Raw genomic sequence first — 17698 nt, 5'->3', positions numbered from 1 at the left:
CATTTTTTTACTGCATGATAAATACAGCATAAAACACGTAACCTCCCCCCCCCCCCCCCAAAAAAAAAAGGGAAAAAAAAGTAATACACACAAGATTTAGATTTTTTTTCCCATGTTACCTGCTACTAGTGTTGCATGACACAGGAGAAAACACCTGAAGGGTGAATTCACGTGCCACAGATTTGCCATTGTTTTTTTTTATGTGAACATGGCTATAATCCTTCCCTGCTCTGCATACACACACTGCGGGGCTGGGAAGTGAAGTGTCGTTCCCGGGAATTGATTATGGCCATGTTCACGGTATAAGGAGTGGGGACTGTAACGGCTCCCTGCACCGCCCCAAAGACTGGAAACAAGAGGCTGCCAGGGGAATATAACTTCAGCTTCTCCCTGTAAGCCCTCAGACATGATTAAAGCTACGTTCAGACATCTGTAAAACATGGTTTATGTATGGACCCCAATTCACAGACTGACCGCGGGTCTCCTGGCCTCATTTTGACAGCCTCATAGGCATATATGATGTTGTCCAGTTCGGGTCAAGAAACCCGTGTCCATCGTGGTCCCTACACAGACTCTGTTGCACAAATGTCTGAAATTGTTATATATATATATATATATATATATATATATATATATATATATATATATATATATATATATATATATATATATACTCACAGATTACCACCATATTTGCAGGTATGTAGTGCTTCTGGAAGGTGACACATTCCTTTTAAATAGTTTTACTGATATTACAAGTTTTGTGACATGATAGACCTGAACCTGAATTTCCAGTGCGTGCTGTAATGTGGTGACACTTCCAGGTTATGTCACATTCATGAAAAGTGTCTTTGATTTGAGGCTTCTAGTCAGACTTCAGTAGTCAGAATCTCTGAAGCAGAAAACCAAAGGTTTTGTCTATGTACGAGTGTCTGTATATATTAATACCGTACTACATATGTAGCAGTGCACGCAAGACTGAGCCGGACAAGTAAAAAAATGGTTCTATAATAAGAAAACACAGCGTTACCCCAGCAGACAGTGAGGGCAGAGGCGATGGCTCTCATAAGCGCACACTGTCAGCTTGGAACTCTGCTGAAAATGAAGTGAAGGGTTTTTCTGGAGAATTATTTCAGTGGCTGGATTCAAGGTGATTTTTGGAAAGACTTTTAATGTAAACTCAAATATACCTAAAAAAAGACCATAATAAATGATTCAATAATATTCCTAGTGTTAAAGGGAATATCTGTTGTATGTAAAGGGGTTGGCTTAAGTTCTCTTTTCAGGAGCCCACATTACCCCTGCCTCTCGGCTTCCTGATTGGTAGGAGGGAATCAGAAACCCTTTCATTTTAGTTTCAATTGATACGTCTTTAAAAGAGAAATAATGCGTCAGATTTACTAATCCTGTCTAATTTTTAGTCAGAATAAACAGTCTAAAAATGATCCAATTGTATTAAGTGCATTTTAGACTGTCGATTCTAGGTTTACACATCTTTTAGTTGTCTTACTATACTCTGCCAATAATTTGTGCTATCATTTGGTGCACTTAACTTGTGCAAAGCATTTAGGACGTTTTATGATGTTTGTCAAAGGGATTGCCCGGGATACATTGTTATTTGATCATAGCCTTACAGACATAGAAAATAACAAAGATGGCTATACTAAACCTCCTGAGATATACACTACTACTCCTCTGGATGCCTCAATCTTTGTTGCTACAGCAATGATGCGATGACTGCAGTACGCATAACCACTGCAGACAATCACTCGGTTCAGTGGTGATGCTAATGTAGAATACACAAGCTTCTGAGCCTATTGATTGGCTGCAGTGGTCACATGCTAATTGCCCTTGTTATTTTCTATGACTCTAACCATATGCTAAATACCAGACAACCCCTTTAAGACAGAATACTGACATTTAGCATAGTAAGTTTCCCTCAATGTGTTTGTAATTTTGCATCAATTTGTAATGTATAAGTTGATCTTTTAATATTATAAAAGCTATATTGAGGATGGCCACATTAGAGACCACACTGTCTGTTTGTATTAACTCTATAGTCAGTAGAGAAGGGTGTGTGCACTTTATGGCAGCTGCAATAAATGGGAGTTCATTTACAGAGAATATTATAGACTTACAGTTTACAAGAATTGATGGAAGACAGCTTCCTCGTCTAGCTACTTATATTTAAGTATTGTCTATAGTGTTCAAGGTGTTGTCCTGTTTCAGAAAATCTTGGTCCCCAGGCACAGTTTATTATAAAAGAAGCAAAAACAAAACCTGTGTTTTTAATCAACATTCTGGGGTCCATCGCTAAGTCTCCAATGCTGGTTCTGTTGTCCAGAGTTTGGCTGCAGTGTCGACATCACATCACAGTGCAGCAGCCAATCAGTGAGCTCACCAGTAGAGATGGGTGAACCCGAACAGTAAAGTTCGGCATTCGTACCGAACACCTACTGTTCTGGCATGGACACAGAACACGGACTTCACCAGGAGGTCCATGGTACTGTTCGGGTTTGGCAGTAAAATCAACATTGCCAGTCAGAGAACCGCAATTCCTACGCTGTCAAATGACAACGTGAGCCCGCAGCTGTGATGGGAGGTAAAAAGTTAACCTCCGGTCACTGGTGTCAGCTGATGGGACTACTGCTCCCATCAGATTACTTAATTTATAAAAACGGCATGGGGTTCCCTCTCATTTTGAAAACCAGCCAAGCTAAATCTGACAGCTGGGGGCTGGTATTCTCAGACTGGTAAGGGGCCATGGATATTGGGCCCTCCAGCCTAAAAACAGCAGCCCACAGCTGCCCAGAAAAGGCGCATCTATTAGATGTACCAATTCGGGTGCTTTGCTTGGCTCTTCCCGCTTGCCTTCTAGCATAGGAGTTCATTTTTGTGCGGTTGATGTTATATTTGTGTTGTCGGGTGACATCAATCCCACGGCTTAGTAATGGACAAGTGTCTATAAGACACCTATGCATTACTAATCATTACTAATAGTTATATGGTAAATAAAGACACAGCCATAATAAAGTTCTTTATTTGAAATAAAACAAAACACACTTTCTTTTTTATTTAAAAATAACAGACACAATTATACTCACATTACGCCTAATTCCATTGAATCCCTTCTCTCCTGTAATAAAACAAAAATGAATAAACAATATCCCTCACCTGGCTGTTGTTCTGTCCCACGCCGTAATCCATGTCTGGGGGATAAACAGTTTTCAACCTGTGCCATGATGCGACCGTTCCGGCTGAGAACCACTGGTAGAATGAGCTGCTGTTAGCGCAGCATCAGTGACTAGCGGTGACATTATCAAGGTTACCGCAGGTCACTGAGGCTGCATTCCCAGCTGGGCCAATGAAATGTTGTGACCTCAGTGAGATCACTGCTAGCACCGTGAGACTTTTTCTGCGAGTTCACCGGAGTTCAAATTCACCGCAGTCAAATTCTCCCATTGAACTGTGGTAAATTCGCCCCTTCACTGTGAGACCTTTTCTCACTGTGCTATCAGTGATCTCACTGAGGTCACCACAGTTCATTGGCCCGTTTGGGAACGTCCATCCGTGTCCTCAAGGGCAATAAGTCCCTCGCACTTCCATCTCCCCAGTCAGAACTCATGCTTGGCCAAGTCATGGGTGCATGTATTTGGTAGCAGTTTTGACCGACAGCTGTATACAATGTTTTTTCAACTATTGATGGAAAGCATGCAAATCCCTCTCGACTAGCCGGTCATTCAAGTTTTAGCTCTTCTATCAGGACAATGCAGAATCAATCCAAATAGGATTGTCAGCACTTGCTGTCAGGAAGCAGACATTTTAACTGTAGCAGAACTATTATTTCAATGAATTAAGAAAAGGGAAGTTTCAGTTTTAAAGGGGTTATCCATTACTTTGACAATGTATTCTTAAATGCTGTAGATACCAGTGTACATGAAAAAAAAGCTGTACTGACGCCTCCTGCATCAGTGCCATTCCTGCAATGTCGCTGTTTATCTTGGCATTCGCGTGACATTGTTATACCATGTGATTGCTGCAGATAATAAGAGACCACCGATGGGCTTCTTGGCTCACACTTGTATTGGACAACTGAGGGGAGCGTGAGCACTGCAGCCCATTAGTGGCCGCTGATTGTCTGCAGCACTCACATTGTCACACGAGAACCAGGAGGCCAGGCGGAGACATCACTGGAGCAAGAGATACGGTAAGTATAAAAATGTTTTATTCAACACGGAGGGCTACAACATTTAAGAAGGGGTTGTCCAAGTAGTGGAAAATCCCTTTAAGTCTTTCTACTAAAGGTGTGTAATGTAAGTGGAATGGATCATCAGTAATGGCATTATAGTCTATTTCACTTTTTCAGACTTTAACATTCTCTGTTTGAGGATCTCAACCACCCTCCTACAAATCTTAAAATAGTCAGAATAACCTTAATTGTATCCTACGTGATGACTTACTAAGAATGTGCTAACGCAAGCTTTCTCTATAACTTCCCGATCATGCTAGCTACCGTATATTCTTATTTGTACAGCTTTATATCATAAACTTTGATGAGGCTTGCTACGGTCTTCTGTCACCATCGCTGATATCTACAGTGGTTTTCCTTCTCGCCACCCCCATTTCCTGTTCTCTAGTTGTTTTCACTATTTCATCACTTATGATTATATATGTGTATACTCCATTGTTTGTCTTTTTGTAGAGAGACTACAGTATCTCCTCTATTTGCCATACATGGCAGGTTCAGACAACTAATCAATCATCTAATGTGAATGGGCACCCATAAAAATTGATGTCTTCACACACACATTGTATGTATGCATCCAGTTTCAGCCTGTTCATATGAAGTGGTAATGGAAACTTAATCCCTTAAAGGGATAGTCCTCTGAAAACAAGTTATCATCTTTCTGCAGAATAGGTATTAATTTGCTGGGACCCTCACCTAATCGGCAGAATGAGGATTTTGTACTTTTTAACCCTGTTACAAAATGGAGTGGCACCTTGGATGCCAGAGTGCAGCTCCATTCATTCTCTATGGGGCTGTCATGAAAAGCTGAACAATTCACTCATCATCCCTTTAGGAAATAAATGAAGCAGGGGTTGACCATGCACAATTCTGATCAATTTTAATAGGGATGTAAGTTCCTTGTTCTGCAAATTAGTTGGACTCCCACCGATCAACAAGCCATAATGTCACCTGACAGCCTCTTTAAGTGCCAAGTGATTTTTTTTTGTTTTTGCACTTTTGTTTTTTCTTCCTCTCCTTCCAAAAGTCATAACTTTTTTTTATATTTTCGTCAATATAACTGTATTGGGGATTTTTGTATGCCAAGTTGTGATTAGAATTTTTTCCCATTTTTCTGTACATTGGTAAGGTAAACAGTGTGATGAAATAATAAAAAAAGGTTTCACTATTGTTTTTGGGGCTTTGTTTTTATACAGTAAATAGAGACAAGGCAATCTGATTCTTCAGGTCAGTATGATTAGGCAATATCAAACTTACCATACTGTGAGAGGGTCACTGGCACAGTGTACGAGAGGAGATATGTGTTACTGCACATGTTGGCGTCAGTGGTAAGAAACCAGGATATTTTTCCTCCAGCAGACTAAGTGTTGGGAGGGTTAAAGAAAGCTGCATGCATGGGCTGGTTTTATGTGAGCACTCAGAGTGGAAAGGAGAGTGCACACCATAGAGCCAACACCGGCATGTGTACTAGCAGGACCTGCGGTGATGTCACAATCGTGATCATCACATGGTCCTGTTTAAATACCTGGACATGAGAGACATTGGTGTCTTGGGAAAGGAGGTACTCCCACGGAGCTCCAAGGAGGAGCGGAGGATATTGCCAGTTTGAAACCGTAGAGAAAAGGACTCTGTTATACTTTATTTGTTTTGCTTTCCATTAAGCCAGGAAGGCTATGCTTTTGTTTTCTGAACCCTGCCTTGGTGTATGCTGACTTCAATAAACCAGCAGGTGTTTCACCACCAAAGTGTTCCTGTGTCTACCTGAGGAAGCAGCCAAGCATGGCTTGGTACATATGATTTTTTTAATATTTTCTCAGTTAAAAAATATCAGAACTTTGTAAAAATATAATTTGGTATACTGTAATTCTGTAGTATTTCAGTATATTGCGATATTGACGATCTCCTAGGGAGCTCAACCAACATATGATCGGAGCTCCGTTCCCACAATGAGCTTTTGATGTAAATTTTTTGCAATATTTCTGCACCCACACCTCCAGCATACAACCGCACAGGTTTAGCGGCAGTCATCAAAAGGGTAAAGGGAGTGACTCATAATGTTAATAGCGCATACTCATGCGGATATAATCTACAGGAATTATGCCATGCAGTATATGTGCGCTGTATGCGTGGATTTAGCACTTTATTAAACAGTATTAATAGTGTTGTCTGTGATTGGAGAATTCCATTAATACTACAAAATATATAAAATACTTGAACTTTGTATTTTTATTGCAGAGTGATTAATGCCGGTAAAAGTCATCACAATGAAGACCAGGCGTGTTGTGAGTTTGTGGTTGCTGAAGACAGAGATGAAATATCCAATAGCCTAACGAGCGACCAGAACTTAAACACAGATCTACAACCAATGTGCAAGGTATTTGATACCAGAAATGACAACGTTTCAAGATCAATATCATTATATTTAATGGTTAAAATTGCAAAGTGATTTCAGTTTATTTGTTTAGTGATTGCAACTTATCTATTTTGAAGAACGAAAGAGATTTTTAATATTATATTTTACTGATCATAAGATACCGGCCACTGCTGCAGTCTGTCAGTGGTGCTCGGTCTCCTAGGAAAGGAGTGCAGCGCTTACAAGCTGTTTTCTATAGAGCTTGTAATTACTTGCCTGGAGGAAGCTGGATCCATATAGTTTTACGGTCCCTGTCGTGATATTGTAGACGTACTGATATTACAGAGATACGGCCTCAGCTGGCAGAATTGGAGAGAGCACAATTTGAGCCATCATCACAGCCATGTCAATCAGGAGCGCATTGTCTCCCAGGAAGCCGGGGGCTGGGGAGCAATGCTGTTCTGAAGAGAGATAATGAGACAGCTCCTACTCCCCAATGTTTCTCCATTCTAACCACCTCCTTCTTGTGACTTTGCAATCGCTATATACTTTTAAAATTAATTTTTATTCTGCGTTTGTGCAATGCAATTGTCTACGGATTAGTAGACTTCCCTGGACTAGTCCTGCTTCCCATATTGTAAGCAGGTCCTTCTGCGTTTGATTTACATAAATTGTAAGCGCGACATCACTGTTGGCTTCTTTCAAGTCTCGCTGATGCATTGTGAGGGAGGCCGAATACCGCGCACATGCACAAGATTTGGAATGCGTTGGTTGTGTGGTCGCTTTTGTAAATGATATAAATAGTGCACAGAAGGGTGTGATTGCAATGGGAGGCAGGACTAGTCTAAGGAAATCAACGTCCAGGTGGGATAGTCCTGAGACGTTTGCAGAGCTTGAATGCAGAATAACTGTAAATTGACCTTGAAAGTGTATAGAGATAGCAAAGCCACAAGAAGAGGATGGCTGGAATTTTTGAATAGCATGGAGTAGAGAAATAGTGATGGTTTGGGGGAGTTACGGCAGTTGACAAGTTTCCTTTACACTTTCTCAAAATGATAGTATGTTCCATACTAGTCATTCCGATATGTTCTCGTGTTCCTTGCCTAAGAAAAAATGTAATTCTCATACGGAACTGTTGAAAAAGAAGAAATAGTATAGTTAATCTGGTAAATTCTAAGGGTAGGTGCACACGATCAGTAATTGGCAGCGCTTTGGACGCAGCATGTGTCCGCTGTGTCCAAAACAGCTGGCAGCTATTGTACACAGGTAAATCCTCTGTGTTCATTAAACCGTGCGGATTCACCACGTCTAATATATTGTACGGGTGAAATTTATCTTGCGAAAACTCATGTCTCCGCAAGATAAATAGACATGCTGCAGTCTGGAAAGACGCACCGCATGTCCATCTCCGCAGGGAATCCACGGGCGTCTGTGGATGCAATATGGACATGGGATTTCTTGAAATCCCACCCACTTTGCTGTAACATCTGGCTGCTGCGGGTTGGACGCTGCACAAGTACACAGCGTCCAATCTGCAGAGTTTACTGATTGTGTGCACATGCCCTAAGAGTTTGGAACATCTTATATTGTGTTACCAGTTGTCTTATTATATTGTCTTTAAAATATTCATGTCATGCTAGGCTTATCATTTGGATACCTAATAAGTACATTTGTTTTGTTTGCTGTTATCAATTTATAATAAAAATACATATTATTGTGGATACATTAATCACTTTATAGAATTTGTTTTCAATCTTCTTTAAAAGAAACGAGGAGAAAGGAGCGGACATGTTGGATTTCAGCATGCTCAGTCTTTTGTTTCTGCGGGAGATAAGACACTGGCAGAAGTCTGGTATTAGGTTATTCCCCACTCCTATCGAAAGCACATGCATGCTTATCTGGCTGCATGCAAATTTTGATTACTGTATATTTTGGACTACAGGATGCTTCTTACTATAAGACACAGCTCAGGTATAGACAGCAGAATATAGAAAAATGTATTTCCTGCTAATTAAAAATTCATTGTTGTTGTTAAGTGGAGGGGTCAATATCAGTAATTTTAATGCACTAGGGTAGAATTGGGAGGTAATAGATCTATTGTTAGTGTTTCTTTGCAGCATGTGTATCATACACATATAGTTTTACATGTCCATTATGTACACTCTCTGAAGTACACACATGTGTAACACTGGTGCCTGCACCTTCATTATTGCTGTATGTGCACACACACTTCTGCTAAATGGCACACAGTTCTAACAGTTCTACCACATACAAACACACACCCACACCTTTTCTATACACCCATAACTCATCATGACTTACACCTCAGCAACATCAAAACACACACAGCGCAGCTGCATCAACACACACAGCTCAGTTACATCAGTAAACACACAGCTCAGCTACATGAATACACAAAGCTCAGTTACATCAACCTGCAGCTCCGTTTCATCAACACACACACAGGTACATCAATCAGTACACACACAATTCATCTGCATCAGCACAAATACAGCACACGGCATCAACACGCAGAGCTCAACCACAGTAATACACACACAGATCATCTTCTACAACACATGCACAGCTCACAAAAACACAAAAAAAGCTCATGTAACACTGCACAGCTCAGATCTACTACATACACACACACACACAGCTTTGCTAAACACACATTGCTCTGCTACATACACAACTCATCATTATTAATACTCAGCAACATCAACACACAACTTGGGAACTAAATCAATACACACACTACTTATCTACATGGATCCACCAGGTTCAGCTATACACACAGCTTAGTTACATCAACACGGACAGCTCAAGTACATCAATACACACAGCTCAGCTACATCAACACACACAGCTGACTACAGCACACAAACTGGTCAGCTGTAACACACACAGCTCAGCTACAACAAACACATAGCTCAGCTATAGCGGACTGCTCTCCTGCCTTGCACTGATCATAATAATCGGTGTCAGACAACGAGAGAGAACTGTGCTGCGCCATAGTGATCGGGAAGGACGCTGTGTCGGTGTCCTCTACAATCAGAGGAAGCTGCTGCTAGGCTGTAAGGTGCACACACTGCTTAACAGGATTTTTTCTTGCAAAACAGTTTGCCTTACAGTCCATAAAATACATAATAGTGTCAGTGCCCCCCAGTTTGTCCTCATTTAGTCAGTGCTACACCCCTCTCCAGTCACAACCACTAACAATTAACCAGCCACTTCTGCCTTCTGTGCCGCTGTACAAATCATCCCATGATATATTATAGACCTGTGTAAGGGCATCGTTAATAATACCATGTCTTATGTTTGATGTATTACTAACAAAATGGGAGTGGATATGTAGTGAACGATTTCCTCTTTTTATACTTCAGGTCTGTGATGGAGTCAGTTTCTATTACTGGGGGCTCTTTGATGGTCATGCAGGATACGGGTGTGCATTGGCTGCATCAAGACTCCTCCACCTTCACATTTGCGATCAGCTTAGAGACCTTATTCATATCCTGCAGCAGACGACGGCTGCTCCTCTTTGTCTGAACCCTGACAGTAGGACTGAAACTGTTCCACGCACGTCAACTCATGAGATAACTAACCCCCCTATGGAGACAGCGGCTCGCTTTCACCTAGAAAAACAAGTGTTTCCTGAGAGTCTTGTCATTGGTGCACTGGAAAATGCTTTTAAACAAATGGTAAGTAGATTAAAAAAAACACACTAATATTTACAATAAGGCCAACGATATATTCATTGACCTGAGACACCTCAACAGCTTACATCTTTAATCCGCTTACCATTAAAATGTTAAAACATTTTCTGATTTGGAGGGTCTGACCTCTGTGTCCTCCACCATTTCCTACAGTTGCAATCAAAACGATTAAACCTTTCTTGCAAATTAGATTTATTTCCAAAATTTCCCAAACTTCTGCTTTTTTTTATATAAATCGATCAAACAAGAACAATGCAAATAGCTCAACACAACTAATATAACTGGTTTCTCCAAGCTCATCACTTCAGTCTCAGAAGTACCATATTCAGTCACTTCATGACATACAAAACGTTTCGGTCACTCAGACCTTCGTCAGTTACTACAAAGAAACAATAACTGTAGGAAAGAAAAGAAAAATAACGAGAAAACAAAATAAAGTATATACACAAAATATAAACGGTCATGTTATAGCTGCAGTGTAATATATAAGCATAGATACCCCCTAGGCAAAATTGCCCAATCACGGTGCGTCCGTAGTATACATTTGAGAAAAAGAAGAAGCACGGATATAACCTTGTGCAGAAAAGAATTTCTACAGAGAGAAAACATGGGGTAAGCAGTTCCATTACTACCGGGTAAGATGGAGGTGAAAGTGGTGTGAGGCAACTGTGTGATACCAAGAAAAATAGTATGAGAGATGACGAACCAAACTACTTGTGGAGCAAGTGGCTCATTGAGGATATTCCCAGGCAGATTGCAATGCATATCACTGGGTAATGAATGTATGCATGTGTTGTGGGAAAATTTAAATCACATATAATCTGTGGTAATATATAAATGGGCAAAACGACCTACCGGAATATTAGAGAATCTATGGGTAGGTATTTCCTCATATCATGGGGCTTAATTGTTGAATCTGAATTAAAATATTAATAGAAACCGCGCTTGAGGACAGGCAAAGAAACAAATACAATAAAATATAATGACCCCAAAGATGAATGTCCCGAAGAACAACAATACTGCTCCCACTAGTGGAATGGTAATGAAACGATCATAGAACTAAACTACAGCAGGCTGCCCGCACAGTAATTGGTACAGCTAACACCTAAAAAAGACCACCCTGACGAAGAAGAGCGCAGCCTCTTTGAAACGCGTTGGTTAATCTCCGTCTTTCTCCCTTGTTTTTGAGCACCTCAGCGCTCCATACTGAGTGACGTCACTAGTAGGAGGAGCCAGTCGGCCATTTTTTCGTTCATTCCTCGTGGTTTCCGGGACGTGCTACCAGCCGGAGCGCCCCTGGTTACCACACTGCGCTTCACCACCAGGCACGGGCAGTGCTGCCTCCCCTGTTGACTACTTGCATCAGTATACGTTCCACTATCCTCCAGCAGTGCACCGCACGCCACAGCTTCCATCACATATAGGTAAGCCGTCAGTTATCGGTCTTTTTTAGGTGTTAGCTGTACCAATTACTGTGCGGGCAGCCTGCTGTAGTTTAGTTCTATGATCGTTTCATTACCATTCCACTAGTGGGAGCAGTATTGTTGTTCTTCGGGACATTCATCTTTGGGGTCATTATATTTTATTGTATTTGTTTCTTTGCCTGTCCTCAAGCGCGGTTTCTATTTTTATCCTATTGAGCTTTGTGTACAAGGGTGGGCACTACCCTGTTTGATTCCAGCAGCTAAGGAGGTCTGTCCCTCAGGGTGAGCGCCAGTGTTATTCCTGAATTAAAATATTGTAAGATATCTGTCACTGAGCGGAGATCTTGAAATCAAAAGTCTTACAATTGGATATGTTGAAAAAAATGTTCCTGTGCTGAGATAATCTTACAAATGTGCTGCTGCTGTGTACTGTGTAATGGCTGTGTCTGACCGTGCAGGAACATGGTTGGCACATGCCATGTTTTACTTCATAGAAAGAATCAGCTGCAATCCCATGCTGTTAATATTTTTTTTTAACATCCAATTCTGGAACTTATTTTAAAAAAATCTATTGATTAATGTGTACTTTGTTCATGTGACAACACCTGTAGGGATCTGGCATGTCCGATTCTCCTCTATGACATAAGCTGACGCTAGCAGCTCTTTCATAGAGAACACCGGAGCGCTCAGCCGATTGAGCACTCCTGCGAATGGGAGAGACGTTAGAATCTGTTTTGTTTTTTGACCATCCGCCATCTTGTTGTGGTTTTCTGGCTGCTGGTCTTTTTCCCCTGGTGCTGGGTTTTCTTAGGTCAGGTGATTGTATCACCCTGTTTTACCCAGCACCTGCCTCCCATTCCTTGCTGGACAACAGTGTTAATCCGCTTGAGTTCTGGCTAGGTGCTTTGATAGCTTTCTGTGTTTTATATTGTGCAGTTCTGGGATCTCTGGTTCTGCTATCTTTAGTTTCTGTTTTCAGTTGGTTTCTGCAGCCGTCTCTGTGATTCTATCAGGAGGTGACCTGATTTTTATACCCAGTCCTTTGATCTTTCAGGGACCTCCTTCCCCCTATCTATAGGTCTTCGCTGAGATTAACCTAGGATCGACGGTGGGTCTATTCGCAAGGAATGGGTTGCCCACTCCATCGTAGGGTATCAGGCTAGTCTCAGCGCAGGGTCAGTTTTCCCCCTTCTATCCTAGTTCTGTATTGCAGTTCCATCACAAGAGAAGGCCAAGATGGCTGCCAACCGAATAATAGTTCACCCGACAGCCATCTAATGTGTTTGGTGGGCTTTAGCTAAGCACTCTTGGCTGCTCTTAGACTATTGATACTGCAGTAATCGGTAGACATGGCTTTTTGGATTAAAATTGGAGAAAGTGCTTGTTATGTTAGTTGTATTGAGCTTTTTAAATTGCTTTTTTTTTCATTGTTTCATTGAAAATAACAAAGTTTGTAAAATTTACAAATAAACCTAATGTTCAACGGGGGTAGAAGAATTTTAATAACAACTGTAAATCGTAGTAGCAGCACCACACAGCAAAGTAAATTGAAACAGAGCCCTATTCAGAGTGATCTGACCCCTAGTGATCAGACATGTCTTATCTACTTGCCAGATGACAACTCAGGTGCCTTCTTCATCTGCTGCCGGGAATGAGCACAGAAGCAGGAGGTTAAATTGTCCCCATTGGCCCATCATAGCACCCAGTAATTTGCAGCAATTCTGATCTGAAGACTATGAAAACGGTACAGAGATCATTCTCTTAAGAGATTTAGAAAACATTTGGCTGAAATATAGTAAGCAATGCTGGAATCACAAATCCACGATTGTGCATTTAGATAAAATATTCACGGTCACACATCGAAGCCATCAGCCCTTGCTATAGTTCAGCTTCTATATTATTTGAGTTACAAATTACTGGATGGAAAATGAAGCAATTTACTAAGAAAACCATCCATTTTATGCATTTATCTTCATATTTTTATTGATACGTATTTATATAAAATATTTTTGGACCATCATCTTTTCATCATCATCATCATCATCATTTGGTTCTCACTGTTGGCTATAAACTAATATTTTACACTAGATTGTGGCCCGATTCTAACGCATCGAGTATTCTAGAATATGCATGTCCCCGTAGTATATGGACAATGATGATTCCAGAATTCGCGGCAGACTGTGCCCGTCGCTGATTGGTCGAGGCAACCTTTATGACATCATCGTCGCCATGGCAACCATTATGACATCATCATCGCTGTGCCCGTCGCTGAATCAGAAACGTGAGATGTCTACGTCCTTTATGACATCATCGTCGCTGTGCCCGTTGCTGATTGGTCGAGGCCTGGCGGCCTCGACCAATCAGAGACGCGGGATTTCTACATCGATGCTGTGCCGGTCTCTGATTGGTCGAGGCCGCCATCAGAGAGCCGGGATTTCCAGGACAGACAGACAGACAGAAAGACAGACAGAAAGACAGACGGAAAAACCCTTAGACAATTATATATATATATATATATACTAGATTGTGGCCCGATTCTAACGCATCTGGTATTCTAGAATATGCATGTCCCTGTAATATATGGACAATGATGATTCCAGAATTCGCGGCAGACTGTGCCCGTCGCTGATTGGTCGAGGCAACCTTTATGACATCATCGTCGCCATGGCAACCATTATGACATCATCGTCGCTGTGCCCGTTGCTGATTGGTCGAGGCCTGGCGGCCTCGACCAATCAGAGACGCGGGATGTCTGCGTCCTTTATGACATCATCGTCGCTGTGCCCGTTGCTGATTGGTCGAGGCCTGGCGGCCTCGACCAATCAGAGACGCGGGATTTCTACGTCGATGCTGTGCCGGTCTCTGATTGGTCGAGGCCTGGCGGCCTCGACCAATCAGAGAGCCGGGATTTCCAGGACAGACAGACAGACAGACAGACGGAAAAACCCTTAGACAATTATATATATAGATGGATCTGTGCATACACTAAGGCCTTATACATGCAGCTAATCTTTACTAAAGGGAAGTTATCATCAGAAAATGACCTATTGTTTAAAACAGACTTTTTGTGTTACGTGTATTTTTAAATATTTTGTAGCATTTATTTTTCCATATCAATTTTGAATTTAAAAATATACAGGGTATAGGTACGAAATTTTGTGATGGGATGTTGATCCAGGGAACTAAACTAGTCTGCTTTCTGTATGTGGAGTCTGGAAGGAAGTTTTCCCCTAATATTGGGCAATTAGCATCTGCCTTAAGGAGATATTGATTGCCTTCCTTTGGATCAACATGTTAAGCTCAACCTATAGCCTATGTTTACCTTAAAAACTATGACTATGACATTTAGTAATCTTGCAATTTTCACACTGGCATTTGGACTGTAAATTCCTGTCATTTCAGGGAGAGGTTTCAGAAACTTTCCATATTATCAGAGACAGGATGACAATGCCAAGTACCACCTCTATACAGTTGGGGAAAACAAGTATTTGATACTCTGCTGATTTTGCAAGCTTTCCCACCTACAAAGAATGGAGAGGTCTGTAATTTTTATTGTAGATGTACTTCAACTGTGAGAGACAGAATATTAAAAAAAATTCCAGAAAATAACATTGGATGATGTTTACATAATTCATTTGCATTCTATTGCATGAAATAAGTATTTGATACAATAGAAAAACAGAAGTTAATATTTGGTACAGAATTCTTTGTTTGCAATTACAGGGGTCAGATGGTTCCTGTAGTTCTTGACCAAGTTTGCACACACTGCAGCAGGGATTTTGGCCCTCTCCTCCATACAGATCTTCACCAGATCTTTCAGGTTTTGGGGCTGTCATTGGGCAACATTGAGTTTCAGTTTCCTCCAAAGACTTTCTATTGGGTTCAGAGCTGGAGACTGGCTAGGCTACGCCAGGACATTGAATTGCTTCTTACACAGAGCCACTCCTTAGTTGCCCTAGCTGTGTATTTCGGGTCATTGTCATGCTAGAAGACCCAGCCACAACCCATCTTTGATGCTCTTACTGAGGGAAGGAGGTTGTTGGCCAAAATCTTGCGATACCTGAGCCCATCCATCTTCCCTTCAATACGGTGCAGTCGACCTGACTCCTTTGCAGAAAAGCACCACCAAAGTATGATGTTTCCCTCATGCTTCACGGTTGGGACTGTATTCTTGGGGCTGTGGTCGTCCTTCTTCCTCCAAACACGGCGAGTGAAATTGATACCAAAAAGTTCTATTTTGGTCTCACCTGACCACATGACCATCTCCCATGCCTCCTCTGGATCATCCAGATGGTCAGTGGCAAACTTCAAATGGGCCTGGACATGTGCTGGCCTGATCAAAGGGACGTTGCATGCCCTGCAGGACATTAATCCATGAAGTTATAGTGTGTTACTAATGGTAATGTTTGAGACTGCGGTCCCAGTTCTCTTCAGGTCATTGACTAGGTCCTCCTGTGTAGTACTGGGCTGATTCCTGACCTTTCTCAGAATCATCATTACCCCACGAGGTGAGATCTTGACCCCAGATTGAGGAAGATTGACAGTCATCTTGTGTTTCTTCCTTTTTCTAATAATTGCCCCAACATTTGCCTTCTCACCAAGCTGCTTGCCTATCGTCATGTAGCCCATCCCGGTCTTGTGCTGGTCTACAATTTTGTCCCTGGTGTCCTTAGACATCTTTTTGGTCTTGGCTATGGTGGAGAGGATGGATTGTGATTGATTGAGTGTGCACAGGTGTCTTTTATACAGGTAACAAATTCAAACAAGTGCATTTAATACAGGTAATGAGTTCTTGCTGGTTGATAGGTAATCAAATACTTACACTATGTACTCGAGTATAAGCCGAGATTTTCAGCCCATTTTTTTTAGGCTGACAGTGCTCCTCTCGGCTTATACTCGAGTCAAAGTCCCAGGGGGTCGGCGGGGGAGCGGCAGCTGTCACATCATACTCACCTGCTTCCGGCGCGGTCTCTGCTTCTCAGATGGTCTCCGGCGCCCGCAGCTCTTCCTGTGTTCAATGGTCACGTGGTACCGCTCATTAAAGTAATGAATATGGACGCAACTCCACTCCCATAGGCGTGGAGCGCATATTCAGTACTTTAATGAGTGGTACCATGTGACCGCTGAACATAGGAACAAGCTGCCGGCGTGTGCCAGAGACCATCGGAGAAGCAGGGACGTGCAGACCGTGCCAGAAGGGTAAGTATGACGGGGGAGGGTGAGCCATGCGATATTCACCTGTCCCCGTTCCACCGCCGAGCTGTGTCTTCCGGGTCCTCTGGCTGTGACGTTCAGGTCAGAGGGCACGATGATGTGGTTAATGCGTGCCCTCTGCCTGAACAGTCACTGCAGAGATCCGAAAGACACAGCGGTGCACGGCGGTGGAACGGGGACAGGTGAATATCACAGTTGCTGAGGGCCTGAGGCAGCGGCGACTCCTGCACCTGGCGCCCAGCGTCGAGAGGTGAGTATGTCATTTTTTTTTTTTAATCGCAGCAGCAGCAGCATATGGGGCATATTATTCTATGGAGCATCTTTTGGGGCCATCAACCTTTATGGGGCATAATATACTATGGAGCATCTTATGTGGCCATCAACCTTTATGGAACAGCATATGCGGCATATTATTCTATGGAGCATCTTATGGGGCCATCATTAACCTTTGTGCAGCATTATATGGGGCATATTTTTTGTATGGAGCATCTTATGGGGCCCATCATGAACTTTATGGAGAATTATATGGGGCTCCTGATTCAATATGGATGTTCAAAAACACTTAACCTACTGATGTCTCAATTAATTTTACTTTTATCTATTTTTATTTTTGAAATTTATTAGTAGCTGCTGCCACCCTAGGCTTATACTCGAGTCATTAAGTTTTCCCAGTTTTAGGTGTCTCGGCTTATACTCGGGTCAACTTATACTCGAGTATATACGGTATTTCATGCAATAAAAAGCA

The 17698-nt window shown here is 41.9% G+C and overlaps 1 protein-coding gene across 1 annotated transcript in view; it reads left to right on the top strand.

The window, feature by feature from the left end:
* The window catches only part of PPM1J (protein phosphatase, Mg2+/Mn2+ dependent 1J), an 88391-nt gene that overhangs the window by 20371 nt on the left and 50322 nt on the right, over positions 1-17698 (top strand). Inside the window, exons 2-3 of the mRNA XM_069761743.1 lie at positions 6482-6620; positions 9986-10300. Of these exons, the coding sequence (XP_069617844.1) occupies positions 6482-6620; positions 9986-10300 (454 nt within the window). The remainder of the gene's footprint in view (positions 1-6481; positions 6621-9985; positions 10301-17698) is intronic.

This window comes from Ranitomeya imitator, chromosome 3, assembly GCF_032444005.1.
Source record: "Ranitomeya imitator isolate aRanImi1 chromosome 3, aRanImi1.pri, whole genome shotgun sequence".
NCBI classification, from domain to species: domain Eukaryota; kingdom Metazoa; phylum Chordata; class Amphibia; order Anura; family Dendrobatidae; genus Ranitomeya; species Ranitomeya imitator.
Note: the sequence above shows the minus strand (reverse complement) of the source record. Positions and strands in the feature narration are given on the sequence as shown.